Raw genomic sequence first — 27620 nt, forward strand, 5'->3', positions numbered from 1 at the left:
TTTTCCATCAAAAAAGTTTTGACAAAAGGTAAAGAACTTTTCAGAATAATTTGACACCTCCAGGAGGACTCCATGGTAGCCGCTCCATCGTCTCCAACCGAGGTGGCCGTCCCTTGCCTATCCTTTTGTGAAGCGGATCTTCAGCTCCTCGCATGGATAGTCACTTCCCTGGAGGCCTCCACCTTAGTTTGCAAGATTGTAGGTAGCCGCTAGGCGCGGGACAGCTCAGGGATCTTTTGCAGGGTTATCTCATCCTGGAAAGATCACAGATATTCATCCTTTGGGGCTTGAATACTACCAGGTCGAGTTTGATTCACTTGCAGCATCGAATCCTCGTCGCATTGTGTATGGACAAGGCCTTCTTTGTGAGGTGGCAGCACAGGTTCGACCGGACATCCGACCTTCTGGCTGGCATCTCAATCTTTCCCGGCCTCAAAAAGGAATATCTTTCCCTTCTCTCAGTGATAGGTGGTGTTACAAGAGAGTGGTGACCCCCCCCCCCAAAAAAAAAAAAAAAAATGCCGCTTCGGTTCTAGCTGGAATGGCAATGATTCCCTCTCTTCGCAACTGCATAGCCTCTCCAAGACAATTCCTCATGTCATATTGCTTTTGTGCCTCCGTGGAGTTCCTATTTTGCAGAGAGTTGAGTACTTTGGCCACCTCCGACAATGCTTCATTTGCTGTTAGATGGGACACCTTGCTAGAGCTTGTTCCCGCCATCAGTCCAAAGAGTGCCACAAGTGGTCCCCCAGTCCCCCCCCTTCTCTTGTTCCCAACACAACTCCTCATCAATGGGGAGAAGGGGATCCCGTCCCCCAGGATTCAGAATACCAGGCTCTGGTCCCTGAGAATCCTAGTGAAAGGAGAGTGGCAAGCCGCCGATTCGAGGCAAAACCGCCATCGGACTTCCAGGGCAAAGTGGTGCCATCAGGTGCGGCAGTCTGGTAGGCCTCAGGAGGATACAATTATGTCAAAGAACCGTTATGAGAATTTATCACAACAGCCTCCCAATGATGATGGGCCCCCGAGTCCCCATCGTGAACTCAGTGCTCACCCCCCCCTCCCCCTTTTTGGAGATCGTTACCTCACCGTGATCCCTCTCCAGGCTTCAAGGTTATGAGGAACATTCAAGGTTTGGGAGGACTGTAGTTTTTTGAGAGGCCCAGGATCCTCAGAGAGGAGCTTCACAGAGCCGTAGGTAGCAGACCGGTTGACATTCTCTTCCTCCATTAGCATTGTCTATTGAGGACCATACCCACCGTTACGGGAAGGTTCTTAAGGGCAAGAGTCACACTTTTTGGTCCCATGCTTTTGGCTCCTTTGGGATCTAGGGTGGGGTATGCATTTCCATCAGCAAGTAGTCCTTACCGTGCAGTGATCGATTCAGGCACCATTGTCACTGGGAGAGCTCAGTGAGTGATCATTAGGATTGGAGAGGATAGAATGGGCTTCCTAAACGTCTATGCATTGAACACCACGGCTGGCAGAGCAACTTTTTAGAGTACGGTTTGTCAATTCCCCTGATAGACCGATTTTTTAATTTATTTTTCAAGAAAGAAACTTCTATTAGGGAAATGACAAACCGATTTTTTAATTTATTTTTTAAGAAAGAGACTTATATTAAGTATGAAAAAAGACATACAAAAATCACGGCTGTAAGGTGGAAAAGAATAAAATCACCCCAATATGTAAGGTGATTTCAACCACTGAGGAGCATCATGATGCCATGAGAGACCTATGGGACTAGAGGAAAAGAAAATGCCATGGTCCCACTCCCTCATAAATATGCTTGCATAGAACAAGAGGACCCCTGAATACGAGCCCAAGTAGCCATGAGAGTATGGATGATGTTACCCTATATAGTACTAATGCACTGAGACCCAAAAATCTGGAAACCCTCAATAGCCTCCGTGTATCTAGCCCTCCAGATTTGCCATGCTGTAATATTGGCAACAATCCCCCAACTAGTGTCAATCCTCTGTCTAAGGGGTGTATAATTAGAGTGAGAAACATCCTGCAATAAACCATGCTAGGCAATACCTCTACAAACGAAAATAGCAAAGTCTGTACCACTGCCCTCGTAAAAAAGCTGCGGACCAGACTGGGAGAGCCAAGCAACTGTCCCCCAAGTGACATGCACAAAATCTGTCGCACATCTAGGGCAGGTAGTTGCTACACCGAAAACTGATCTCCACTGATTGGTGGAGAGACCACCATGTAAAAATAGCCAAAAGAAATGAGAGATCTGGCTCCTTCTGTATGAATGCCAAAGCCTATGCCAATATCTGCGCTGTATCACTGGAGAGATATCATAGCTCTCCCAATGAGGCCTGAGAGTAGGGATCCTATGCATCTGTCGACTGAGGAGAAGCCTGGCATTCCAAATCATGAAGCTGAAAATAGGTACTAAAGCTCTGAACGCATCATGCGAGGGATAGCTATTATTTATGTTTTACAGTCTCTAATGTTGTAGAGGAGGTTCCCACAAGGGCATATGAAAATATAGTGCCAACCATAGTGGTGTATGATCAAAGAATGTTGAGGCATAATCAACCCAAAGCTTACATGAGAAGGAGTCGTACTGTCGAGTATGTAACAAATACCATCTGTCCAATCTAGCCTAGTATTGAGCAAGAGCATCATGGCAATAAGTGAATCTTGGAATTCTAGCCATAGTAGAAAGCCAAAGATAAGAGGCATCCATTTGCAGAATGAAATTGTCCCAAGCTTGACGCTCAAAATGTAACAGCCAAATGTATTATCCTCCCTTTGTGGAGAGTTTTTAAAATCGCCACAAGCAAAAGCATTTGTCAACCAGGGATAGGAATTGAAGAAATTCCAAATCCTTGGCCACCCATGGGAAGATTGAGATCCATACACTCCTGCAAAGTAGAAAATTTCACCCTACAAAATACATTGCACAATCATACATCGACTCAATGAATCATTATATTCCAATGTTGGCTCCAGTTCATGTCGCAAAAGAAAAGCAACACCCAAGAATTGTTTGCTTTTGACATATGTACATAATCCCATAAACATATCCGTTTATGAGGATTGCAAATACCATGTACATTATAGGTAACATCGGGGAGATGAAGTCGGGCTGATGGCTTTGGCGAGGATTTTGTAAGCATTTCCTAAGAGGGTGATGGGGCGCCACTGACAAATCTCCAAACGGTCACCACCTTCCTCCCGAATCTCAGACCCTCAGAGAGTCTGTGGCCATGATCTCATTGAAGGCGACCATGAAACCGCACCTTCCATTGTGGTGCAGAAAAAGAGAGACCGGTAAGCCATCCTCACCTGGGCACTTGCCCCATGGAAGGGCACGAAGAGAATCTCGCAGCTCCATGAGAGAGAAGGGGGAGCACAAGAGGGCCTGGAGGGCAGGGGGCACCACCTCCCACATATGCTCCAAATTCTCTCCCTCGTTGCCTCCACCTGCAGGGTGAGGACATCTTCTGATAGGATGTCTCTGAAAAAGCTTGTGGCTATGGCCCAAACCTGGGATCTCAATGGTGCTGTCTAGGCCCCACAATCTCTGAATCCTGTCTCTGTGATGGTGAGGACTTGCAGTCTCAAAGAAATCACAAATGACCCTGTCCCCAGCCTGAGTCCAAAAGGAGGCCTTGGCATGGTAGCGATAATCCACCTTCCACTCCTCGATCGATCAGATCTCTGTGCGGGTGGCCTCCAACCAGGACTTCACCCATGGGCTCTCTAGGGTATGCTCCTGCAGCTGCTAGAGGGATGCAAGGTCCCTGCGGAGACTCCAGTCCTGCTCTCTGAACATGGTGAGTCTATCCTGCACTGCGCTCTGTAAAAGTGTGCTGATCTCCTACAGTCCATAGTCGAGCGCTGCGCAGCCTCTCCTGGCCTAAAAGCAAGGGACTCCCAAATCTCCTGGACTCTTCTGACGGTCTCTAGGTCCTGGACCAAGTAACCAGGGATACGAACCCTCTTCTGCTGCTATGGTCTCCATGTCTTCTCCAAAAGTAGGACAACTGGCAAGTGGCCTGATAACGTGGTGTCTGCAAGAATACCAATCAAACCACCTCTGTTGTACACCCACTCATCCACATAAAATCTATCAATGTGTGAGAGGTTCAGTCCGTGAATCCTCTGATCTAATCTGGAGAAACGAAGGCTCCCCACCGTGCAACCAAACTCTGGTAAGTGCCATGGATCCTGGCCCCTGAGGGAGAGGACCAGATCCTAGGACGTGTACTCTCCCTGTGATAGTATCGGAGCCTCCTCCCATCCTATCCTCTGAGTCCTCCAGCATGTTAAAGTCTCCACTTGAGCACCAAAAATATGCTTGGGGAACTGCCTGTCTCACTTGGGTCCAGAATTCAGTCCACCCTGCCACCTTGTTGGGGGCAGAAATGTTGAGGAAACCCACACGGTCTTCCCCAACCTTGACTATAATCCACTGTGCCCCTACACAATGGTACCAGAATCAAGAAGCAATGGAAGTAACTTCTCACCGACGGAGATGCAAACCCCTCCCTGGTTCCCCTCAGGGCCCAAGGCAAGGGACCAGAAAATATGGCTGCGTCAAGTCAAGATCTTCCCCCATTTGTGGGTGCGTGTGATGTTCCTTAAGGAACAAGAGATCAACTGGGCCTCCTACACAGGTTTTTTACCCCTTTTTCGGCGATGGAAGCAGGGACCCCCCCATCCTGTGAACATTCCAAGAGACAATCCGCATAACTAGGGATGGGAGGAGTGAGACCTGCTCAAGGCACCCTCAGCACGGAGGGTCTTCGGAGTTGGTTTGGAGGGGGAATAATCAAAATCAGAACAGGGCCAGATGCGAGCTAGGTGATCCCTAATCCTGTCCTTCATAAAGCTCCACTCCTCTCTGGCCCTACCGTATGCCTATTGTGTGTTCCATCTGTTGCAATAGAGGAATCGGAGGAAGGGCCTCAAGGGAACAATGACAGCCACGTGGAGGAACACATACAATATCATCTCCAAGCTCGGGGCGTCAATGTCTCCACCCTAATATATGAGACAGGATCGTGCTAGCTTCATGCTAGCCAAGGCCCAAAAATGGGTGGCAATGTTGACAAGACGGCTATCTCCCAAGTGTTGAGCAAGGGAGATCATGTGAGAGTGGATAGCTGCAGAGGCCAACTCGCAGTCCTATTCCCTGCCTCGAGCGCCACTGAGAAGGAAAGAGAGGACCACCGCTTCACTGCCAGGAGTGGTGGAAGACCACACAAACGGAAATAGGCACAGCAATCTCCGAGAACTCTCCCGCCTCAACCAGCAGACATCTGAGAAGACCATAGTCCACAGGTGCCCCCTTGTGCAGGGAGGTCTGCCTGGAGACTCAAGGGGAAGGGCTGACATCGGGGAGGCTGCAATGGTCTTCTCCACAGGATCTGAAAACTAATGAATCCAATGCCTAGCCGGGGTCCGGGCTCCTGGCTCTGGAGGGGGCTGGCAGCAGGGGGGGGGCGCCAGAAATGATCTGGGGAGGCTGGAGGGGGGGCGGGGGGGGGGGGGGCACCGGTACTGGGATCTCGGAGGATAAGCCAAAATCAGGAGGAATCTCCTGGGCAGCGTGAGGAGTCACCACGTCATTAGTCTCCTCATGAGGAACTGAATGCTCATAACGGTTGCCAATGGGAACCGTTGCCTCGGGGGGAGGGGAGAAGGGGGGGGGGGGGGGGGGAGGGAGGGGTGGGCTGCTGCTTGGCGTTCTGGCTGGCAGCGCTCCTGGGGAGGTGGGCGGCGGTGCCACCTAGGGTGACTTAGCGGCTAGCACCTTACTCCTTGAGCTTGGAATGGAGGCTGGGCCACAGGGACGGCTTGTTGGGAACCTCCATCGAGGGCTCGGGTCTTGCATCTCCTGCTCTCGTGGAGCGCTCCTGCTGAGGCCTTGGGCAGGGATCAGGGGGGTGCCCTCTACGGGCCTTGCACTGAGGGAAGGACCAAGCGAGGTCGCCTATCTGCGTGCATATGAAACACTGGCCAGGGAGACCGGCATACTCTACTGCTGCGAACGGTGAGGTTTTTGGGCCCCAGATGGACGGGTTTCCTTCGTAGAAGCCCTGTTTTGTGGTCCACCCTTTTTTACACTTGTCTTTTGGCAAACATCCGATGGTAAATTATGTAACAAGTGAAAATCAGTTACAGGTTACCCTTCAACTGTACCATGTAACGCAGTCAGAGACTATCCAGTTCTGCATTTCAGGATGGATAGAATTGTCTGAACGGTCTTGATTTCAACTAAAGAATCTTGTGCAGGTCTTTTTAATACTTCTACTGTGACAAACTTTCCTTTTTAAATGCAGATATTGGAGCAAGAGAGATTGAGGCTAAGGATATATGCATGGGAGTTTACAGCATTGAAGAGGATAAACAAAAGACCGAACAAGATAACAAGCTAAGGATTGCATTACAGAATAAAGAAAAATTAAAAGAGAGAGTAGAATCAGTCCGCAGATCTCTTTCTGAACTTCTGAAGGAGAACAAGGAGCGAGATTCAAATGAAAGGTTGCCCATAGAAGACTTTGAAATCGATCCAAACCTTAGAAGGTATTGCCCAACCATTTATTTGTGCGTTCCTATGCTCAGAGCTATGCACCCGTTGTAGTTAGTCATTTTTTTCAATTGGATAATATTCTTAACTTGTGCATTGAAAAAAGATGGATATTTGTAGAATGTGGGAAGCAGCTTTATAAAATATCACATTTTCGTTAAAAAGTCCATATTTTTTTAAAATTATGCCTTTCCATAAGGCTCAAACTTGAACTGCTGCCTTAATTTTCAAGGTTTATGCCTCTAATTATATATGCTTGTATTGACACTAAGCATGATTGAAGATGAAATCCAAACCAAGATCACCGAAGTCAAAGAAGAATTGCAATGGGAGAGTGAAAAGAAATCTATAGCCCTTTCAAAGCTGCGGCGACGTTTTTTGGACCCATTGGAGGTACATTATAAAAAATTTGTTTTGAGATTTTTTAACGCTTTTGTATTTTTTCATGTCTATCCATTGTATACACTGCAAAGCGTTTACTGCTACCATTTGTACACTGCAAAGTGTTTACCTCTACCATTTGTGTACATTGCCAAGAGTTTACTCCTAAACAGAGCTATGGGAGGTCTTGGAAGTAGCCTCCAAAGCCTTCTTACACTCTTGATGCAACAAATGCAACCATAGATCTGATAATAATTGTGATCCACCAAAAGATCTGGCAACATGTTCAAATACATGCCAATGCATAAATGTCTCAGACAATTCCGCCGGGGAACTTTTATGGATGTTTTGTTTAGTAGTTGGGCAACAGGCAACATTTCACAAACAGATCCCCACATGCATGAGGGCTCTCGGTTTGTACTGGGCTGTCCTAGAAGCTCTTTGAAACATACTCCATAGGGATGCAAGGTTATGAGAAACCTCTGACCAGATAGTAGATACGGTCTGAGTGTGGAAGGTCTGGATACCCTCAATAGCCTTTGTACAGTGTGATCTCCAGATCTGCCATGCAGTCAAGCTTCCACTATTAATCTTCCATTAAAGAACTTCACACTTTGGCTATAAAATGCTCTGGATCAGCCATAACATAGTAAATGTTCTTGTTTTGTATATATGAAACCACTAACATAAAGTTGTAGCATGCTTTATTGTTAAAAGATGTGTTTTTTGAAGTTTTTTGCTTGCAGGTGGAACGTATTGTTCTTCATTCATTTCGCACTGGTTCAAGTGTCGCTACCTTTCGGACCATGAAAATTGATCCAAATCTTCTGGTAATCATTTTTTGGCAATGCATTGGAACTTTTCGATTGTCATTTAAACTCCAGTTTCGAGAATCAACTCTGCTCTAAAACTCTGACTTTTATTTTCAAAAGGCTGCAATTCTTGAGGCCAATGCACAGAAAGAAAGACCACCTGCACCAAGAGTATCTGTCTTGACACTTCTCAAGGATCCGCAAGAAATTCCAGAAGATCAGGTACATGAAATCATGAATCACAGATAAATTTTTGGAGTACTCTTTCGTTTGAAACCTTGTTGGTTTTTTGGTATTTTTAAGGAAACTCAATTGGTCAAATAGGTGTCGATGTTTGGAAATCAGGAGATGCATCTGTGTGGTTTATTTGTTTTTTCTTATGTACTTACTGAGTGCATATCTCATTGATTATTGAGTCTATTTGTCATTAGAGCTCTCGTGTGAGTTAAGCTCTGTGAGAGGTTTGTGATTTTTCAAGGTGCTCCCCTCTGCCTGATGGAAAGTGGGCGCCTGGTTTTGGGCTGTATATGTGGGGATTGGCATCCAATTCACATTATGTTTACCCAAGTATCACACCAATCCGTGACAGTATAACAAAATGGTAGATGCTTTTGCAGTTGAGTGGAACTTTTCTGTAACTTAGGTGCAGGTGCTTTTCTTGTCTGTTGCCAAATATTGGAGTCCTCCCTGTCTTACTTCCTGTTTCCCTATGTTTATCAAATGAAGGCAGTGATGAGTGTCTATAGCTAATGATTGGTCGTTTTAAGAGTCATCAATCTCTTTCCAGGCCGCTTTATCGAGGAAGAGGCTCAAGCATCTCTGATCAGCGTATTGAATGAGTTGTAATAGAGGCCAAAAGACCTTCTGGAAATAAGCATCTTTGATCAGGGCACTGGATGAATCTATGATGCAAGAGATTAGAAATTCTGGATCCCCAGATAGCCTTGTCTCGCATCTCAAATGATGTGAGCTTACTTTGATCTGACTAATGGTAATTTGGCATGTGTCTCTTCAAATACCATGGTCTCTCAATGAAACCATCACTGGTAATGCATAAGAAAACGGCACTTGCAAAACTGCATCTTTGCTTGGTAGTGGGCCCATGGAATGGATGATTGATATTGCTATAGAACAAATTTGTTTTTTCTCCCAAAATGCCTCACTTACATAGACTAAAAGCTGACTGAGTGCAAACATTAATTAAACCTGATAAATATAATTAGCCCCAGTTAAAAGCATATAATGGTTGGCAAATTACCATGTCTATTTTTATCAAGGAATTTGGACCTTATTCTTGCTATTTTTTCTTCCTTAAAAGAGTCTGATTAAAAGTGAGGATAACTATGTTGAGGAGAAACACTCAAAAGGTGAGGACTCGGCAGCATTGCAAGACATGAGACGGCTTCGACTGAAAAAAATGGTTGCCAACTATGATGACTTCATTAAGAAAAAGCAAGACAAGGTACTTTACTTGTCATCATTATATACAGTGAACACCACGAGGTATTATGGGGTTGCATAGGCAGTATTCGGCCTCAGAAGAGGTTAATATAATGCACCTATCTATGTACTATTTGCAGAAGTTTGAAAGTGAAGATGACATAGCAGCTATACGGTATGCAGAAACCAATATGGGTGATTTCAAGATGAAATCTGATCTTGAGCATGTGCGACCCATTAACCAGCAAACTAATGCAAGGAAGAAAAGAAATGAAATGCTTCTTTTAAAGGAAGCAGTCTTTAAACAGAAAATGGAGTTTAACATGGATTTTTTGGCTTTGAGGAAGATAAAGAGACAGATTAGTAAACAAATACATGAGAAAAATGTCAGAATTCAGGATATCAACAGCAGTTTGAGGTATTGTTTTAAATAATTATACAATCTGATTATCTTACTAATAAATTGTGCTCTCAAATCAATTTGCATCTAATCCTACCATCTCAGACTAAATCTTGATTTGAAGGGGGAAGTTTGTCAGTGCATGCTGGGTCGTCTACTTACAGTTTCTAAAAATTTGGCTACAACTTGTGCAAAACATTTTTAAGAAGATGTTCAACTCAAAAGGTTGCTTTTTAGTATGCACATTTTGTATAGCTTACTTTATTATTTCTTCAAAAGGAGTCTTCTAGAAAAATTCCAGAGTATTTATTCATACTTGTAATTTTTGCCTCCTAAAAAAGCTTGTTTGATGCTTGATTTTCAACCCCATTTTCTGCTTTAGGATCAAAGATGAGGTGCTATATGTGCCACCCACATTCAAGGATGAGTCACCAGAGGAACGAGAACTTGTTACCGATAAGGTAATCTGTTTGGCTATAAACTCAAGATGTGTACAGAAGTGCTTATGGTGAGACAATCTTGTTATGAAAAAGGTCAAAGGTCTAGTTGTGCTGTGCCTCAAGACTGCAATAAAAAGTCTTTCTTTTGAATCATAGAGTGAAAAACTTATTACGAAACCATCCTAGAAAACAGGGAGCCATTTACATTAGCAGCATGGAGTAGAGTGACTCTTGTTACATGTCAGATACAAAATTGCGGGCATTCAAGTGGAGAAGATGAAATTGCTAAAGAAGCCCTCATGGAGTTGCTTAGGAGAAGGGGTCATGATCCCAAATTTCTATGAAGGCAGTCCTTTTAAGCTCTTAAGACTTCAAGCTACTCTGAATCTTGATAAAGCATATCAGATGAAAAAAAGTGGCTGAACATGAAGTCTGAATACCCTCATGAGCATTGTATCCAGCTCATCATTAAATGTAGCATGTTATCTTAGTGGCTATGATCTCCCTGGTTAAGTCAGCTGGTGTATGATAAAGTCTAGGCAGAGAATTAGACACCTGTGCTAAGGTACAGCCTAAAACACAACCATGCACAAGAAGAGAAGAGAATCCACTAAGTACGAAATCAAACCACATCTCATGAAGCATGGCCTTTTCTTAATCTTGGAAGTAAATTGAGCAACCCTGATCCATACTCTATGGGCCTCTCTCCATTTGTTTGTGTAATTTGAGAGCTTGCAGACTGAAGACAAGAGGTGACATGGTGATGGTTCTTGAATGACTTGCAAGTAGGCCCCATATGGAATCAATCGTAGAAGAAGCGTAACGTTTGAGAACTCCTTGTGGAGAAGCTCCACACGTCTTGATGTAGTGAGTTTCTTCGTTGCATCTTTCAGTGAAAAGAACATTACAAGTGTTGAGTGATGCCTTCTGGTACGACTGATACCCATCAATTAGTAAAATGATGATGGAGGTCCTTAAGCCTCTCATAAAATAGTGGAAGTTGTTTTTGGATGATATTCCAGTGCTTTCATGGACTTTCGAGGAAAGTGAGCAGCACTTGAGTTGGTGTTGGACCTGTTAAAGGTGAACAAATTGTACCTCAACAAAATAGCTGTCCTGTTTGGGTAAGATTTCATATTTTGGGTATCTAATCATTCCTTAGGGGACTATGTCGGTCCCAGCCAAGATCAAAGACATTTTTCCAGTGGCAAGTTCCCAAGGATGCTCATAAGCTTTGGCAATTCATTAAGCTTTTCTCGGGCATACAGCAAGCCAGGCATGTAAAGAACACAGGGATAAGTATTCAGATACGGCAGCCCCTCTTTTTTTCTCCTTTTTTTTTTCTGCCTCCTGATTTTCACCTTGTGAAGGTCTTAAAGAGGGGCTGCCGTAGCCAATGAGGTGATAGCATATCCGTCTCTCTCATAGTGAGAGGAACAGAGTATTGAGACAGGATCTATGGCAGCTCTATACACGAGAGACATGGATATCGCCTACACAGCCTCTTCCGCCGAAGATGCTATACTACAGAGATCACTTCATGAGTATCACTGATGATGGATTTATAGAGAGGCCTAGATACATGGAGGGCTTTTTACCACACGGCTCCCGAGTGGCTATTGGTCAGCTCAGATTTTCATCACACCGATTGGAGATTGAGACTGGCAGAGCAGCACGGATCCCCCGAGAGGAGAGGGTATGCAGATTGTGCAGAGAGGAGGTGGAGAGTGAGGAGCATTATGTATGCAGATGCAGAGCATATACAACCATGAGAGAGAGATATCCCATTTTATTTAGAGAGCCACATTCCCTACGCCAGATCTTTGAGGCAGCAGACCAGCGCCGCATACTGGGGAGATACATTCTAGACATACAGCGCCACAGAGAGACATTATTACAGGCTCAGACAGCTCCAGAGGGGGGACGACAGACACAGATTACTACATTTTTTCAGAGATCCATCCCCCTCCCAGCCCCTACACGGCGGGGAATTACTCTCCAGAGAGCAGAGACACTTAGAGCCCGCAGGAGACAGAGGACACCTGGCTTTCGGACACCACGCCTATACCAGAGAGAGATGACAGTTTCAGAGAGAGGGTGCGGAGCGACTGGCTCGCTTCAGAGCACACCCAGGCATGTTCTTCAGGGAGCTGTGGACACCCCCTTCACTGATGTATACCATTTTATACCCCCAGTATGGTACAGGATGGAGCTAGCTAGGTTGCATATCATGATTGTATACTCCATGCATATAGCTTTGCATTCTCCTAGTAGTAGAGCTCCATCCCCTGCACACCCAGATTCAGCTTTTTTTGTTCAATACTTTTTCATTTTGTTGGGATGACAGAGGATACCCCATACAGGTACTCCGATTTGTCTCATAGGCCGAGTTCGGTCTTTTGGAAGACGTTAATAAAATCTTTCTTTCTTTCAAGCTCGCATTCCACTAGGCACGAAAACCCACACATGATGGGTCATACTACTCTCCCCACAATGCAACTTGGTCACTGGCTTACCAATGGCAGCTGGTGGATGTTTTGCCTTTTTATAATATACTTGTTATAGCTCATCTCTAATGACCTAGTAAAGTTAGTGAGTAGTGAGATGAAGTGCTGGTGCATCCAGGCTGTAATGGAATGGATGGAGGCAGTCCATGCTCGTTCCACCTGAGGGGGACAAATGGAAACCTGAGCATGTCTCTAGGGACGCTTTTGCATCATTGGATAACACTCCATGATCTGTAATCATATCCGCTTCAAGGACTTGATCTTAAAATAGACTCAAACATAAGGCATCTTGCTGCGAACTTTACCAAGAGAATGAGGGGGGGAGAGTAAATCCTTACAAGAAAGTAAGAGATGGGAGTCACATAGACTACAAATCTTCATGTTACACCCAGAATAGCGATGTGGATGCAGGTAGCAAAATGACAACATTCTCAAGGATGCTCCAAGGTTAGGTCTATGGGGTTTTTCATCCTCTGATTTATCCATTCCTTGGTTTTCTGACAAATCATGTTGATATTCACAGTAACTTATTTTCCTCTTAAGTAGTTTTTTTCCCAAGAAAAAAAGACTTCTGTTGAGTAACACAGAATGTACAAAGATTGGGTTTTTCTGGCAGTGTGCCATTATGGACAATCATGATGATATGATTTCATAACATGTTACTTTAGACTCAGACGTTTGTGTTGTTTTGTTACATGTTGATACTCTTCTATTTTATTTTTTTCTTTTCCATCGAGTATTTAGGGTATTCGAGAAGGGTGAAATCTTACTGTAATGATGTGGCAACTATGCCTATTTGTCTGTGCTTGCAAAAAATATGTTCTGTTCCTTGGGGTGGGGGGGGGGGGGGGGTGTTGTCTATGCATGCTCACGCGGACAGGTGGCACGTGTGAGCTGCATATAGTGCATGAACGGCTGTCTAATTTCAACTTATCATGATAAATATGGCTGTTGACAATTTGCTAGTTTCCTCTTTTTAAATTATGTTTCATGGCTCTTACAGGACATAGAGGAGTACTGCAAAAATATTAGGAAGATGGAGGAAATGCAGAAGATAAGTGTTATGATTTCCAAGACTTGAAAGCTAAAGCATATTGCACATGATTGATTCACGGAAATAACTCCTCTACCAATTACCAAACTTAGTCACCCACACAATGTACAGGCTCGGTCAGATGCTTCTGTTAGCAACATTCTAACGATTTTGCCTCTGCATCCCCACATTCACATGCAGGAGAAAAAGGGCATGGACTTTGGGGGCATGTCTTCAAAGTCACAACTGGATGAAAAAGATGCTCATACCCAACCTTCAACTAAAAGACCATCTTTTGATGATTCAAGAAAAAAAGATATCGATAAGCTGCAAAGAGCAACCGTATCTGCACAATTAAGGGTCTTTCCCTTGTCAAACTTGGAGGCAAGGGACTAACCTAAGATCTCTTGACATGAATATCTGTTTCTTTGACTCTTAACTCTGTTTTAATTCTTGATGATGTTGCAGCAAGAAGAGCAAGATGCAATGCAAATTAAGCTTAAGTTTGAGAAGTCGAAGCTGCTAGAGAAGATAGAGCTTATGATTGGCCGCTTTGATAGTGCATTGCAAGAACTGAGACATAGAAGGTTTCAACTTGAAATAAATTTAAAGAGATCTGACTTGAAGATGATTTCTTTATACCAGGTATGGAAAGTTTTGATCGAATTTCCAGCATGCTGCATTTTTTAGAAAACATGCTCGGTTTTTATCTTCTGCATAATGTTTTGGAGATCTGATGAATCGTTAGCATCTGAAAGCAGATCATCATAGAGGTCTAGATGTTTTCATGTAATCTGTGAAGCTGTTGAATTTCCAAACATTGTGTTTTTCTTTTTTGGAAGGGAGAGGGAAGGGGAGTGGGCGGTGTGGGGGGCTTGTGTGGCGTTGCCTTGACTCCTTTGGTATTTTCAGCCATTTGGAGCAGACATCATGGATGCTTTTCAGGAGACTCGGGATGTAGAGAGGTTGCTATCTTTACTCTTCAATGGCCTTATTCTCCTCATCCCCAAAGGTAGGGATAGGATTTTGGTCACCTATTGAAGACCGGTTTTTTAAACAAAATCCATTGCTAAGTGTGTGTGTGTGTGTGTGTGTGTGTGTGTGTGTGTTGGAGTATCAAGGCAGTGAGCATCATGTATTCTTGATGGTGAACTCTCTGACTCGTGGTCTTTGGGTAAGTCCGTACGTCAAGGATGCCCTTTGAGTGCCTTATTATATGCCATAGCCACTCATCCTTTGCTTTTATATATGGATCATCTTACTCGGCAAGGTGTCCTTCGTGATCTTCAATTGCCCTCTGGCAAGTATTTTGTGGCACAAACCTATGGAGATGGTTCCCTCTTCATGCCACGAGATGATCCTCGTGATCTCCACGTTGTGATGGATGCCTTGGATCTGTTTGGCACAGCTGCCGGTCTCCGAATTCATTTCTGAAAATCCAAGCTTGTCCCTCTCAAACCACAAGCTCGGCACAATGTCTTATGGCCAAGGGCTTGTAGAAATATGGAAACAAGAGCTAGAAACTAGAAAACTAGAAGTGAAATAAGAACAAGATTGAGGGACAAATAAGATGCCACATGGCAGACACACAAGACTCAAGACAAAAGTTTATACTAGACTAGGAAAAGAGTACACCTAGTGTGCACTTATTTCCAACACCCTCCTTAAGTGGACACTAGGAGGAAGACAAAAGACAAGACTGAAAGACAGACAAGACAAGACCAAGATAAAATGACTAAGACTGCACAGTCAGATTGATAGACAAACAGACAGACAGACAAGACTAGATAGACAGAAGACTGACTGTAGACAAACAGATGGACCTTGAAGACATCCCCTCCTCAAGGGCAATCTCTACCTCTTGGGTAGGGACAAGAGAGAGGTCCAAAAGCAGAATGAATAAGACACTAGAACCCCTTGACCTACATCATCGGTGGTCAAAGTGGTAGACAAGAAAGATGAAGTACTCAGAAAGCCCACTCCTCATCATATGAGGAATGAACAGCAAGATCTGCTGATGGAGATGCTGCAGCAACATGGGCTGAGGTAGATGCAGGGGCTGATGTAGAGGGTTTGGAGTAGCAGTCCTTCTCCATATGATTAGTTTTGCCACAATGGGTGCAAGGCTTTCTTACCTTAGAACTTCCTTTCTTTGCTAAAAATGCAGTGTCAGTTACCTTTTGTTGTTGAGTTCTTTCCTCTCCTTGGAGAGCATTGATGATACCTTCAAGAGTAGGATTATTGTGATACTTGAAGGTAGTGACAAGAGTAGCATAGGTGTCAGGTAAGCTATTGAGAAGCACAGCAATAGCAATATCTTCGGAGATGGGGGACTTCACTGATGCAAGTTGAACCATAAGACTGCGAAGATAATTGACATGAGAGGCTATGGTAGCTCCCTCCTGCATATGTAGATCAAAGAATGAGATCATAAGTGCAATTTTAGAGTTTTTAGAGCGGGGTCCAAAAAGGGTATCCAAAGTGATCCATGCTCGAGAAGCAGACTGTATGTCGGAGATGTGATGAATGTAATCATCTCCAAGACCGAGCAAGATGATAGCATAGGCTTTGTCATTCTTGGCAGTGGGAACATAAGTGACAACTTGCTCAATGTCGCAATCTTCGGGAGCAGCATGGTGAACAACGTCCCAGAGACTTTCTTTCATAAGATGGCACTTGATTTTGATTTGCCAAGTATGAAAGTTGGACCCATTGAATTTGTCGATAGACATGAGAGAATGAGTAGAAGAGGCCATGTGGGAAGGTCTTACCTCTTGCTAAAATGCAAGGGCAGTGTCTATTCCCTTACAAGATTGCAGAAATGAATGAAAGAAGAGATCCAAATTGTTTTTAGAAGCCAGCTATCTCACCACTTGTCAAGGCCATAGCATGTGACAGCCCATCGAAGCATGAGGAACAAGAGGAAGCGATGGCAGAGCTGAATGCAGCAAATAGCTCGTTAACAGGAGGAAAGTCGATCTGCAGCTGCCTCTAGATGATGCGCAATAAATCCCAGATAGAGACAGTCCCGTGAGTCGATGAAGAAGGAAGCCAAAGGAGAGCAACAACAGTACAGCGGGCGATTGTAAGGCAAGGTGGCCGCAGAGCAGAAGCAGAAGCAGACGTGATGTAGATAGACGACGCCGTGATGAGAGAGGCTTACGTTGGTGATGCACAGAAGCAACCCGGCTGGTGACGAGAGTTGGGTGCGGGATGGAAGGACAGCCGTAGCCGAGACGAACATGACACGTGGCCTTGCGCTTAAAAACAAACGGTGGCGGTTGGTTACAGCTGAGGAACTGCTACCGTAAAATGAGACCGAGCAAGGTAACAATGAGCAGTTAAGGTTGCACTCAGCACAGTAGGCGGAGTAGAGTGGCAATGTCACAGAGATAGTCGATGTAGAAGATGACGAACTCACAAAGGCCGCTGTGCGGGAGCTTGCTTGTGCCGCCTTGGAGATACTCCACTCACGGAGGCTATACTGTCATGATGCGATTGCTGGAAGTGCTGTTGAGTGGAGAGCATATAAGCAGTTGGTGATGAAAGTGGGAGGAGCTCCAGGCGCAGGGCTTTGATACCATGTAGAAATATGGAAACAAGAGCTAGAAACTAGAAAACTAGAAGTGAAATAAGAACAAGATTGAGGGACAAATAAGATGCCACATGGCAGACACACAAGACTCGAGACAAAAGTTTATACTAGACTAGGAAAAGAGTACACCTAGTGTGCACTTATTTCCAACAGGGCTCTTGTTCCCTCCAATCTAGACATTTGGGTTACCCACTTGCATGGCATACGTCATTCAAACTCCAGGCTAATTGGGTTTTGCAAAGAACAAATGCTAAATTACAGTACTGGAGGTTGGCCACATGGCCTTTACATGGTAGACTCTGTATAGTGCAGTTCATTCTCATTGCATATATACAGTTCTTCTTGCCTGTGCTTGCTTGGCCAAAGAAGCATTTGGATGAGTACATGTCTGCTATACTAGAGATACTTTGGAAAACCTAACACAATACTAAAGGCCTCAGATTGTTGCGAAAGGACAAGCTCTGTACGCCAAGAAATCATGGGGGCGTCAACATTCTCGACTTTCATACTCATGTCATTGCCAAGAAAGCCACTTTGCTTGCTGATTTTGCAGCTCAAAAACAGCCTTGGGCACATATGCTAGCAGCCACGTGCACCACTTTGAAGTCTGCCACATTTGGTGCATGGAACCCTGACTACTGGGAGGTGGTTTTTGGGCACTTTACACAGAAAATACGAGGCTTCCCCTTCATCTCTAGGTTAATCATGGACTGGATATTGCTAACAGAGAAACTGGAATGGCATGGAAGATCACCGAAGGTGGAAAGCATACATTGGAGTAGGCTGTTTCATGCTCTATTAGGCCTTCTTAAACCACAGAAAGCTTTCTTCCTCTCACAAAAGAATGTACGTTTCGTGGCACATGTGGTCAATGATGAAGGCTATGTTATCTCCTTCCCAGAGGCATGCCAAAGGTATGGGTTGGGCATGCACTACATGCCTCTATGGCATCTCATACGCAGCCTTTCCAGCCAGTGCCTCCACTAAATCAAGAGCATTTGAAGGACTGGCAGGTTGCTCCACCTCATGCTACAAGGTTACATGAACTAACAGCTAAAAGGGTCTATATCAAAATGCTTGCTCCTCCTTGGATTGCAGATCATTTTAATGCGCTTTGGATAATGCATAAAACAAATAGATGGTGGGGTGTTTGTTTGAGGAGCATATGGAAAAATGGTTTGCCACTGAAAGAAAGATTGTTCCTTTGGAGATGCATTGTGGGAGTTCTGCCTATCGGTGTGTTTTTGGAAAAGAGGCACGTTTTGGTGCATGGGTGGTGATTTTAACATGTTAGAGATGGCGGGGGACTGACTCAGAGGTGGCACGGTCACAGCCAAGTAGTCGTCAGCCTAGGAGGAGGAGATTCTAGCTTGGAGGGGACATGACCCTTGGCATTTACCAAAGTGCAATGGACAACTCAAACATTGTTAAAATCCATATAATTTGGTGCAAGAAAGGTAATAAGGTGTGAAGTCCTTCCCAAAATCTGCCCTAAACATACCTGAAAACCAAGGTTAGTCCTAAGCCAAATCATGATGTAGCAGGCTAGCTCAACCATGCTCGGCAGCCACCGATTTCCCCCAAACCAAGGCTAGGGCTTCCTGCACAATCCCATAGGTCCATGTCTAACTCCAGTGTCCCATACCACCGAAGCCTACTTGTAGGCCTTTGACACGCCAACCTCCGTACTCACCATGTACATGGCATGAATGTCTGCTCTCTTGGTCCAAGCGAGATGTTCAGATGTGCATCCGCACAACTATATCTCACAATAATCCAAGCTCTCACTTACATATTGATAACTACCCCATAAATAGCTAACTTGCTATAATAGGTCATTAAGCTTGTTTTATCAATCCAAGAACCCTAGCCAAGTATCTGCCCGCTAGTACCTAATCCCGGGGGGGCCTAACCCCACTGGAGTTTTTTTTTTTTTTTTTTTTTCCGGGAAAAAGATCCTTCTATTAGTTAATGAGAAAACGCCATAAGGCTACAAAGCTCACCTCGCAAGGAGGGATAAAAGCACAGTGAACTCCTGAGCTCCACCCCCGTGGCTGGCCGCTCTCTGGGGGGGGCTACCTAGTAGTACATATGGGAGGTGAGAAAAGCCAGACTGGAGGCCTGTAGTGCCAAGTGACATCCTCGCCCCTCGCGGTGAGGAAAGGGCCAGGCTGCCAAGTGCGGAGGAAAGCCTTGCGGCGCCCTCTCATGCGATCCGAGTCGCCCAGGAGTTTCCCCCAATGTCCTCTCACCAATGTCCTCTCAAGGTGTGAATGATGTCCACCCAGGAGTTTCCCCCAGTGTCCTCTCAAGGTGTGAATGATGTCCACCCAGAGGGCCTGTATGACCTCCGCCGGTGGAGTCGCCTGGCGGTCAATGGCCTCCCTGCATCGGGCTCTCCATATGTGCCAAGCCGTCATGCTGCTGATCATCTCCCATCTGTGACCGACCCCCTCCTGAGGGGCTGCCGAAGAGAAGTCTGGCGTCGGAACCACCGCCATCGCCCTGTCAGAGACCTGGATGGTCGCACTGCCAGGGACGTCCTCATATCCAAGGGCCGGGCCGCTGTCCGTGGCCCAAGCCACCGCACCCCACGTCACCAGCATCTCACCTGGTGAGCCTGCAAAAACCATCCTGAGAGCGCGCTGCCAGACCTGCTGTGCCTGTGGGCAATCCCATAAGCAGTGCCGCTGCGACTCCTGTGCATGGCCGCACCGAGGGCAGGACGCTGGGTGTCTGCCAAAAGCTAGCCAAGCCCCCACAGCCAGTCCTCTATGCGCTGTGAGCCAGAGAAAAAGCGTCACCTTCCGGGGCCGGAAGCTGGCCCAAAGGCACTGCCAGAAGTCCCTAAGAAAGGCAGGGGAGAGCCCCTGTCGCCGCCAATGCTCGGCCGCCGCCGGGGTGCTCGCTATCCTGTGCCTCTGAATCCGCCGCCCCAGCCTCGCTGTGTACTGAAAAAAGGGGATGCCTGGGCTGGTAGGGGCCAAGTAGGGATCTCGCCAAAACCACTCACCTGGATCCCACTGAAGGCGAATAAGAGGCCTGCTGTCCCAAGCCCATTATCTCCAAGAACAGTCCTCCCCTATCGAGGCCGGTGAGGGGTCTACATGCCACTGTCTCTGATGAAAGCCGACCACCCGCACCCTCTGAAGAATACAACCCTGGAGCCCATCCAACTCTAGTCGTGTCCTCTGAAGCTGGCCACCCTCTCCCACCTCGAAAGTGAGTGGGGCGACTCTCTCCGCTGTGCCGCAGACCGCTAGAAGGATCTCATGCCAAGTAAAGACACCCATCCACTGTGGAGGTGGAGGGTCCTGTACTGGGGTCCGCCACTCCCGGGGGATGGCCGCCTCAATGTCCTGTCTCATCGACTCTCTGCCCCTCATCCCACTGAGTCTCCTCTCCTGAGCCTCTAGAGGCAGCTGCTGAAAACATATCCAGTCGTCTAGGGACTGGGCTGGGCCGGAGCTCAACGGGCCCCACGACACGTGAGACCGCGATCCAACCATATGGCCACTGGGAAGTCGAATCAAGGGGTTCCAGATCAATGGCTGCCTCAGGCGCTCCTCATCGGTGCCCGGAGGAGTCTGGAAGAGTGACGGCCTCAGATGCGACCAGGCCCTCAGAAGGCTAGCTGCAAAACGCTCCTCGAAGCCAAGGCCCACTCCTCTGGATCGCTGCTCTGTAAAGATCCACCTGATGCTGGGGGTCCAGGGGCCGCTAAGAGAAGGGGTGCGGCTGAGCATCCTGGAAACAAGAAACTCCTTCCACGGCTCAGCGCGCCTGGCAGGAGGCCACGAACTACCAACTTGCCAAGCAATGCTCGGCTTTGGCAAATAGGATCAACAATGCCCAGGCCGCCTCTCTCCCTCGGCTGAGTGATCACCGCCCATGCCACCTTGGCCCTGGCGGGCCGCCCGTCGCCACCGGACCAAAGAAAGTTCCTGATGAGCCTCTGCACCTGGCCAATGCATGCCCGAGAGAAGGCCCAGCAAGAAGTGATGTACCACATAGTAGCAAGCAGAACCTGGTTGGCCACAACTACTCGGCCAGCCAGAGATAAACGAGCGGTACTCCAATACAGAAGCTTCTTCCGAATGCTCAAAAGAAGGGGGGCTATCTGCTGCTCCGGAGATATGTCAATGCCCACATAACATCCCAAATAACGCACTGTAGTGCCGGGGGGCAGCCACTGAAAACCGTCAACTGGCCTCCAAGTCGGGGGGTGCATAGAGCTGACCCACAGCCCACACGACTTGTGCCAGTTGATCAAAGCGCCCGAAGCTCTGCAAAACCTGTCCATGGCTAAGGCGAAGCGGCGGAGGTTCTGCACACCTCCCTGAAGATAGACAGCAGTGTCATCCGCAAACTCCGAGTCTAGGAGCTCCTCCGAGGTGCGGATGGGAAGCTGGAGGCCCCGCAAACCTGTATCCTGTGCCGTCAAAAAAGTGCTCATGGCCTCCGCCACAAAAAGAAAAAGAAAGGGCGCCAAGGGGCACCCCTGCCGCACCGAGCGCGAGAGCTGGAACCTCTCTCCGCGCACGCCCTGTATCAGCACCTGGCTATGAGCCGATGAGTAGAGTGCAGAGACCCCACGGATCCACTGAGGGGGGAAGCCCATCCTCTCCATAGTGCCTTCCAAGAAGGCCCAGTCCACCCGATCATATGCCTTCTCGAAGTCGAGAAGGAGCACTGCCAGATCCTCTTGTCGAAATCTAGCCAGAGCCGTAGCCTCCCAGAAAGAGAAAATGTTATCCAGAATGCTCCTATCCTGGATGAAGCCAGTCTGCGTGGAGTGGATGATGTCCGGAAGGTGAGGCTGAAGCCGCCTGCTGATCGCCTTAGCTAGGACCTTGTAGGCCGTGCCTAGCAAGGTGATCGGTCTCCAGTGTCTAATCTCCAGTCTGTCTCCTCCCTCTTTGGGGATCAAGTGGATCAACCCCTCAGCCATGCTGTCCGGCATGACTCCTGACTCCATAATCTCCTGGAATGCCAATCTGAAGCCCCTGTGTAAGAGGCCCCAGTACCTCTGGAAGAAAGCCACCGAAAGACCATCCTCTCCTGGGCATTTGCCCCGAGGTAATGCCTGAAGAGCCTCCTCCAGTTCCGTATCCGAGAAGGGGGAGAGAAGGGAGTGCTGTAAATGGGCCGGCACAACCGGTCTCGTGAAGCTCCAGACTGCCTCCCGAGCCTCTCTCACCCTGTCATCTGCTGGCTCAGCAGAGAGAAGGTCCCTGTAAAAATCTGTGGCTATAGCCCGAACCCTGGGGGGATCCACAACCTGGCCATCAGCCTGACGGAGACGCCTGAGACCCTCTCGTCTGAAGCGAGGCCCTGTCGCCTCAAAGAAATCTCGAGTCACTCTGTCTCCAGCCTGTGTCCAAAAGGAAGCCCGAGCATGGAATCGGAACTCCACCCTCCTCTCCTCGATGGATCTGATCTCCGTGCGAGCTGACTCCATCTGCTCTGAGATCCAAGGGCTCGTAGGATCCCTCTCCTGGAGTCTCTGGAGGGACGCTAGACTCCTCCGTAGGCTCCTCTCCTGCTCTCTGAAGGCCTCCAACCGGTCCAAGGCAGCCTGTCTGAGCATCTGGCTGATCTCCTGCAAGCCACTGGCAAGATCGCTGGCTGCCGATCCTCTCCTGAACTGCAGCTCCTGCCAGACCTGCTCAACTCTAATCGCAATCTCGGGCTCCTCTATGAGACAATCTGGAATCCGGACGCTCTGGCCCTGCTCTCCTCTCGTGGGGTCCTCGATCTGGAGAAGCACTGGATAGTGGTCTGAAAACGAGGAGCCTGCAAGTATGCCCACTGTGCCACCTCTATCACAGGCCCACTCATCAATGTAAAACCTGTCGATGCGGGATAGGTTAACTCCTGTGGCCCGTCTATCCGAGCGCGAGAAAGATAGACTCCCCTGCAACCTGCCAAACTCCGGGAGAGTCCACGGATCCTGGCCTCTCACCTGAAGCACTAGTTCCTCCCAGGCAACGAGCTCCGGCCCATGAATGGTCTCCTGGCTGCCCCCCATCCTGTCCTCTGCATCCTCCAGCATGTTGCAATCCCCTCCGAGGCACCAGTGGTCTGCCAAGGGGAGGGACTGCCTAATGGTGCTCCAGAACTCGGCTCTCCCGGTCGCCCCATTAGGGGCGTAGAAGTTGAGGAAGCCAATGCGGTCTTCCCCAACCCGAAGGATGATCCACTGCGCACGACCCTGGACCAGAATGCCAGAGTCCACAACCTCGGATAGAAGTTGCTCGCTGACTGAGATGCATACTCCACCCTGGTTCCCCTGGGAGCCATATGCCGGTGACCAAAAAGTGTGACTCCTGCCTGGCAAGATCTTCCCGCAGGTGCGGGTACACCCGGCAGAAAGGTGGTGCTCCTGGATGAAAAGGATATCTATGGGTCCTCCAACGAGAGCCCTCTGGATCTCCTGGCGAAGTCTGCCCCGGCCAATGTAGCAGCGATGTCCACCGAGACCCTGGATGTTCCATGAGAGGATCCTCATGGATGAGCTATGGCAAGTGAAGCAGCCTCCACTGGCTCACCCCTCTCAGCCGGCCCGGATGATCTGCCCTCCACTCTGTGAGTCTTGGGCGCCGGCTTGGAGGGAGAATAATCACTGTCTGTCCGGGTGCGGAGTCTCTCCAAAAAGAGGGTGACCTGTCTCTGTGTCCAGCCCCACTCCGCCTTCGCCCTGTCCAGGGCATAGGCGTGAGACCAATCCTCTGCATATATGTATCTAAAGGTAGGCTGCACCCTCGGGGCGGCATGGAGGAGAATCAGAAGCACCGCCTCAACTGAGGTGTGGACCGGATCCGCCCGCCAGTCTCCTATACCAAACAAGCTCATGCGGGCTAAGTGTAATCGGGTCTGCAATAGGTCCGTGAGCCCCAAGTCACTGAAGTGGTGAAAAAACTCCAGTATCTGATCACGCAAAACTTCCTCTACAGAGTTGCAATCCCATGCTGTGTCTGGGGCAACACTGAGAGGAAAGGAGAAAGCCACCATGCTGCTCACCAGAGGGAGAACGAGAGGGATGGCACACCACGCAAACTCGCAAGGGCGCGACCAGTGTCTCGAACGGGCCAGCGTCCAGCTGGAGGCACCTGAAAAAACCGTAATCCACTGGTAGCCCCATCACTCGCGGGGGCCCCCCAGGGGAGGCTGGAGAGAACTCTGTGGCGGGCGAGGCGAGGATCGCCATCTCCACCGGCCCGGAGTGGCGGTGGAACAGCCGCTGGACTGAGCTCTGGCCTACCCAGCTGCGCTGCCCGGGGCAGTGGGTGGTCTGGCGAAGTATCCTGGAGAGGCCGAGGGAGGGATGGGGGCTCGTGGCGAGGAGGGGGGAGAGCGAGGAGAGGATGGAGAGGCATCTGCCAGAGGATAGGTGTCAGGGGGGGCCGCCGGGGGAGGCGGGAGGGGGGGGCTGGGGGGGGAGAAGGGAAGGTGGAAGGAGTGCTCTCCGGGTGAGGGGAAGGGGAGCCGGGGGTCGAAGAGTGCGGCCCAGGATCCTCAGGAATCTGTTCCAAGGACGGGGGGGGGGCCCCCGCGGGGGGAGGCGGGAGCGGGGTCTCCACGTGGGAGGCTCCACCAGCGGCCTCAACGGGCACTGAGTCTGAATCCTCGTCCATCGGGGTGGGACCTGCTGGCCACCTATCCCTGACAGGAGCATAAGTGCGGATAGGTGCCTGTACGCCAGCCGGAGTCGCCTGTCCGCCAGCCTGTGCTGCCTGCTGGCGTCTGCGACGACGGTCCCTGCGGGCCGGGCGTTTCCGCCGCGCGAACCTCCTGCCATCCGCCAGCCTCCTGGGACTGCGCGGCATCCTCCGCCGGGGCCTGCTCGTCAGATGATGGCGCCTGCTGTGACGAGCCAGGGATGTCCGGTCTCTGAAGTGGATGGCCACCCCTCGGGTCTCCTGCAGGGGGTCCGGAGGCGGCATAACGTGAAGGGTGAGCCCCCTTGCGGGGACAGGCGCGTGCGAGATGGCCCATCTCCCGACATATGTAACACTGGCCGGGGAGGCCCGAATACTCCACGCGCTGTATCATATGTCCTCCAGAAAGACAAGGGAGAAGGATCGTCTTCGGGAGGGACTCCGGTGACGGAACCACAACCCGAATGGCCGGGAGTCCTGCTGCCCGAGCAATCACTGAAGCCGCTGTCTGAGGCGTCTCCACCACCTGCCCCGAACGCCTTGCCAATGGATGACAAGAGGGGCAAGTACTCCCTACGGAGTCCAGGAAAACAGATAGTGACGGGGAAACCTGTCGCGCCTGCTAGCGGGTCAGAAGCGGGGTCGAAACCATGAGTCCATCGCGCCAGGAACGCCTGGGAAGAGCGGAGGGCAATGGGGCTCCGAGCCAGCACCCTGAGCTGCCTGTGGGGACTCGAACTCCACCTGATAGTAGCCACGTCCCAAAAAATCTACGCTGACGATCTTGGCGGGCACGCCAACAAGGCTGCCTTGCAGAAGGTCGCGAAGCTCTCTCCGCATCGGACGGCTACCCACTATCTTGCAGACCAAGGAGGAGGCCTCAAGAGCGGAAACTGTGGAAACAAACAACTGAAGATCTTCAGCTGTGAGCTCCAGACGGAGACCGGAATCGGCAGGGTTAGTCGGAGCGGCTTCCATGGAGTCCTCCAGAGGGAAAAAGCCAGAAACCGGGGTCACCAACGGGAGGGACACAGCCCTGCGAGGAAAAAAGAGAAGCGGAGGGCTACAGGATAGCGGGGGCGGGGCGGGGGGGGGGGGGAGCTGAGGCGGGGAGGAGTTAGCGGTGGGCGGAGGGGCGAGACGGAAGGGAGGAGAGAGAAGGCGGAGGGGGGAGAGGTGGCGGGGGAGAGAAGAGAGATGGAGGCGAAGGTGGTTAGAGAGGCGGAGGAAAAAGGAAGGGGGAAGGAAGCAAACGGCGGGGGGAGAGGCGGGAAAGGCAGCGAGGAAGGTGGCGAAGGAAGAGAAGGCGAGGGGGAAGAAAGCGGAAAAGAGGAGGGAGGCGGGGGAGTGAAGGCGGGGGAGTACGCGAGGCAGAAGGCGGTGGAGAGATGGCGTAAAGGGGCGCGATGAAGAAGGCGGGGGAGAGGGCGGAGGAGACAGCGGAGGACTGGCGGGGGGGAGAGTGAGGCGCGATGGCGAGAAGCAGCGGGGGGGGGGAGGAGCGGAGCTCGCAGGCCTAACCCCACTGGAGTTGATCCCTAATCCGTAGATTAGTGTCCAAGTACATAACATAAGGCAGGGTTTAGGCTCTGGAAATTAGGCTAAGGGTAGCTAGAGAGGCAGGCAACAAAGGGCTGGGCAGAATCCAGTCGAAGTAGGCAGTGGCCAACATAGCGCAGCTGGGCAGCAGGCAGAAGTGGCGGAGAGCATGCAGGCTCAGTGGGTGGGCAAAAACGGGCAGTGGGTAGCAGGTCAGATGGGAAATGGGCACCAAGCAGAAGAGGTAGTTGGAATACAATCAACTAAATGGGACGCTCCATACCTGCGGTATTGAGATTCAAAACTTTTGATATGCATTTTCATTTTTTCTTTTAAATTAATTGTGCGAGGTGGGGGCAGGTTTGATGGCTGAAAATCTAGTTGTTTGTTGTGAGGTAAATTTAAGACATCTGATCTTTAGTCAGTGCCACGTAAGATTAGGACCAACATCAATCAAGAGGAAGGGTCAGAATTAGAAATTATGAAGATATCGGGCTGTAGAAACTTGAGACAAGCTGTGAACAAAATTACGCATATGTTTTTTACATTCTTCTGCTACCTTACAACAAAAAAACTTTGTAATCATTACGTTATTATTCACATTTTATCTGTCAAACTTCCAGGAATTAAAGCTACTAAAAAGCATGCAACCAAAAGAAGAGGCTTTGGAATCTCGGCATGCTGCAAAACTAATGGAATTAACAGAAATTTCTGTAAGTTGAAGTTATACTATAATGTAAGCTTCTATTCTGTGTGTTTGGAGAGTTGAGCAGAAGCTTCTAAGCTTTCAAAAGCTTATCAAGTAAGACATTGGGAATATATGCACTTCTTTCATGTCTATCAAAGCTCCTAACAATTATGCTTATTGAATATGATTTTCATCCTTCCCCTCCCCTGATAACAGGGGAAGATTTTGGAGCAAGATAAAGTCCTCGAGCAGAAAAAGAAAGAGCTGAATTCTCTAAATGAGAAAAAGAAACAGGTAAGCTTAATAAACCAGTTTGAAAAATGTCATGTTTCTTGATGCTCTTGACATGAGTCTTCTTAAGTGCAATTATCCTCCTCATTACTCCTTTGATTTTCTTTCGGAGTCAATAAGGAAGGCAATGTTTTCAAGGCTTCCTCCAGGGACAAAAGTTGCACTGTCTTTATGGCTTTTTGTATTGTTCATGGCTTAGTAAACCAAATGAATGCCTGTGGCATATCTATGACACGACAGGATACTATTAACAAAGAATGTTTTTTTTTCTTGGATT

The 27620-nt window shown here is 48.6% G+C and overlaps 2 protein-coding genes across 5 annotated transcripts in view; both read left to right on the forward strand.

Moving 5' to 3' along the window:
- LOC147604225 (uncharacterized) overlaps positions 1-13669 on the forward strand; it is a 155104-nt gene extending 141435 nt beyond the window's left edge. Inside the window, exons 20-27 of the mRNA XM_086795548.1 lie at positions 6309-6552; positions 6829-6949; positions 7684-7767; positions 7870-7971; positions 9068-9211; positions 9330-9607; positions 9972-10050; positions 13540-13669. Of these exons, the coding sequence (XP_086651674.1) occupies positions 6309-6552; positions 6829-6949; positions 7684-7767; positions 7870-7971; positions 9068-9211; positions 9330-9607; positions 9972-10050; positions 13540-13617 (1130 nt within the window). The 3' untranslated portion in view covers positions 13618-13669. The remainder of the gene's footprint in view (positions 1-6308; positions 6553-6828; positions 6950-7683; positions 7768-7869; positions 7972-9067; positions 9212-9329; positions 9608-9971; positions 10051-13539) is intronic.
- Positions 13639-27620, forward strand: part of LOC147604227 (cilia- and flagella-associated protein 44-like) — a 55197-nt gene continuing 41215 nt past the window's right edge. For 3 of the 4 annotated variants that reach the window (XR_015265458.1, XM_086795549.1, XM_086795550.1), the window contains exons 1-4: positions 13639-13953; positions 14038-14214; positions 26988-27077; positions 27269-27346. Coding sequence is in view for 3 of the 4 variants with exons in the window: in XM_086795549.1 (XP_086651675.1) it covers positions 13765-13953; positions 14038-14214; positions 26988-27077; positions 27269-27346 (534 nt within the window). In the remaining variant the exon portion in view is untranslated. Of the gene's footprint in view, positions 13954-14037; positions 14215-26430; positions 26653-26987; positions 27078-27268; positions 27347-27620 lie in introns of those variants that run through there. The other variant, XM_086795551.1, reaches the window with a different exon arrangement.

This window comes from Cibotium barometz, chromosome 62, assembly GCF_041138505.1.
Source record: "Cibotium barometz isolate CiBa-2024 chromosome 62, ASM4113850v1, whole genome shotgun sequence".
Lineage (NCBI taxonomy): Eukaryota > Viridiplantae > Streptophyta > Polypodiopsida > Cyatheales > Cibotiaceae > Cibotium > Cibotium barometz.